The 2,500-nt window shown below is 47.1% G+C and overlaps 1 protein-coding gene across 1 annotated transcript in view; it reads left to right on the top strand.

Annotated features, from left to right (window-relative positions):
* The window catches only part of LOC143141039 (septin-7-like), a 44,186-nt gene that overhangs the window by 5,957 nt on the left and 35,729 nt on the right, over positions 1 to 2,500 (top strand). Inside the window, exon 2 of the mRNA XM_076302263.1 lies at positions 1,871 to 1,973. Coding sequence (XP_076158378.1) covers positions 1,871 to 1,973 — 103 coding nt within the window. The remainder of the gene's footprint in view (positions 1 to 1,870; positions 1,974 to 2,500) is intronic.

Consider the following 2,500-nt stretch of genomic DNA (forward strand, 5'->3'; position numbering starts at 1 on the left):
TAGGGTTGACCAATAAGGCCCTTTAGAAAATATGTAGGCTACAATTGAATATTCGATGGGGCCAACCACTTAGAATCTTTAGTTGGATATCTCTGTACAATTGACCGGTGGTGGAGTCAACCACTTAGGGCCTTTAGTTAGTTACCTCTGTACAACTGCCCAATGCAACTGACCAACTGCAGTAATGGCCGAGGGTACTGATGTTTGTTTGAGTAGGTCACCTCTGAGCTGGGTGAGCACACGAGTGTGTTATGACAGGAAAAAAATAATCTGCAACAATCAGAGAACACACACACACTATGATTCCCCTCCCCCTAATCCATATCAGTGACTGTGGTTCCTGTAGTGCTTGTGTGTGTGTGAGGCCAGTATATTTGAGACGAGGGGGATAAGGTTTTGTCCAAACTCAGTGCAATGTGCCGTTGAAGTGGACAGCAGTCTAGCCACAACATCTCCCTCCTCCCTGGCCCAGTCTGACCACAACACCTCCCTCCTCGAGTCCACGCTGGCGAAGTCCGGCGTGGAGGAAAGAGACGGCCGTCTGGTTCTGACGGCTGATTAAGCATGCTCATAACGCTGCTGTCTGCCCCAGGCCAGACTAGGATCACGCACACACGCACACACGCACAGTCGCACACACACACACACACAGTACACACACACACACCTTTGCTTGACACAAACAAGCGCTGTAGTGTTTTTGAGCACCAGGTGGCTTAAGGTAGCCTACTAGGATGTGTGCGCAAGAGAAGGTGTAATGTATTGTGGTAGGCCATGTAGTCTGAGACTTCAGGCACTCTGTGGGCTGCTGTAACATGTTATAGCATGTTTATTATCCAAAGATAAGTCTGTTTGTTGTCTGGGATGTATCGTATTAGCGGCACTAACATCTCCTGTCATTAAACCCTGGTCTTAAAATTTTCATTGGATTACCAGTACTTTGGATTATGTGCGTGCGTGTGTGTGCGTGTGTGTGCGTGTGTGTGCGTGTGTGTGTGTGTGTGTGTGTGTGTGTGTCATTCTCCGCTTGGTTACTACACTCAAAGGTGAGAATGGTGTCAGCACCTGCCTCTTGTTGCTTTGATTGACAGGTCAGTAGAGGGGCTCTTCACTCGTTAGTTTGATTGACAGGAGAGGGGAGGGCATTTTAGCTTGTTAATTTGATTGACTGGTTGGGGAAACGACATGGGTTCTCTCCTGTGGAGTGGAGCAGTTTTGCCATGGGAATGTGTCTGTGACTGACCGAACTAACTTATGTTTCCTTTCTTCTCTCTCTCTCTCTCTCTCTCTTTCTCTCTCTCTCTCTCGGCTGGTGTCTGATTCATCTCCTATGCCTGGGCCAATGTGAACTCTTCCCAAAGCAGCAGTAAGTATGGAGGCTGTCAAAACACACACACACACATGTTATACTTAGATCAGATTGCAGCCAAACACAATGGGAGGAGACGTTGAAAATGCCCGTATTTTGATAGTGGCACCACCCCCCCCTCCAAACTCTACCCCCCCATACATACACACATACACACACACACACACACACACACATTCACACAGTTGCACTTTTCTGTTTGAAATCTGTCCACTGGAGCGTCACATACCAGAGTCAATATTTTAAAACGAGTGTGTTACTGACGACCTCTGCCGAAATAATTTGCAGCACCCCATACCCCCATATGTCCTCTCTCCCCACCACCCAACCCCCCCACACACACAGTCTCACACACACACACACACCACATACTGGAGTTGTGTGTGTGTGTGTTTATGTGAGCGGAGTGAGAGTCATGTTTATGTGCAACCTTTGCATGTTATCCGTGCCAACCAACTGCCCCACTTTGCTAAAGCCGTGTCATCTGTTTGGTTTCCGTAGCAACAGAAGAACCTGGAAGGCTACGTTGGCTTCGCCAACCTTCCCAACCAAGTGTACAGGAAGTCTGTGAAGCGGGGCTTTGAGTTCACACTCATGGTTGTTGGTAAGTACTGGACGCCGGGAGCTTCACACCAGCAGAAGAGGCTCTTTCTGTGTTTTGTTTGTTTGTTTGTGTGTTTGTTTGTTTACGTTCACATTAGGTCCCTTAGCAGACGCTTGCATCCTTAACCAATGTCAGTGCAGTACAGATCAATGACTGCAAAAACAAAACAATGGACAGCAGCAGTGCACGCTCAGTCAAACATGAAGCCACCAGAGGGGACTAAATATTGGCTTCAGATTGAGATTTGACCCAAACACCATCGGTTCTGTTAACTACATGTTCTAGTTCAAAAAGTTAGGCATTCGTCACCCACGAGTTTTGCCAATGGCCAACTAATTCTGGCTTTGTTCTCTTCAGAACATAAATTCATGACGCCATGCTGTTTGCGGTCACTGGCACATTATCATTGAAGTCTGTCTGTCTTTTGTGTGACAAGAAATGGTTGCATTCCAAAACCTTTGAAAATGGCTATAATGAACGACTCCCCCGTCGGTTTGGCTTGCCATGTTAAATGTGTTGTAAACTAT

The sequence above is a fragment of the Alosa pseudoharengus genome, unplaced genomic scaffold (assembly GCF_046254945.1).
Source record: "Alosa pseudoharengus isolate Yale_2024_CS ecotype anadromous, Long Island Sound unplaced genomic scaffold, YU_APseudo_1.1 YU_APseudo_1.1_scf_23, whole genome shotgun sequence".
NCBI classification, from domain to species: Eukaryota; Metazoa; Chordata; class Actinopteri; order Clupeiformes; family Clupeidae; genus Alosa; species Alosa pseudoharengus.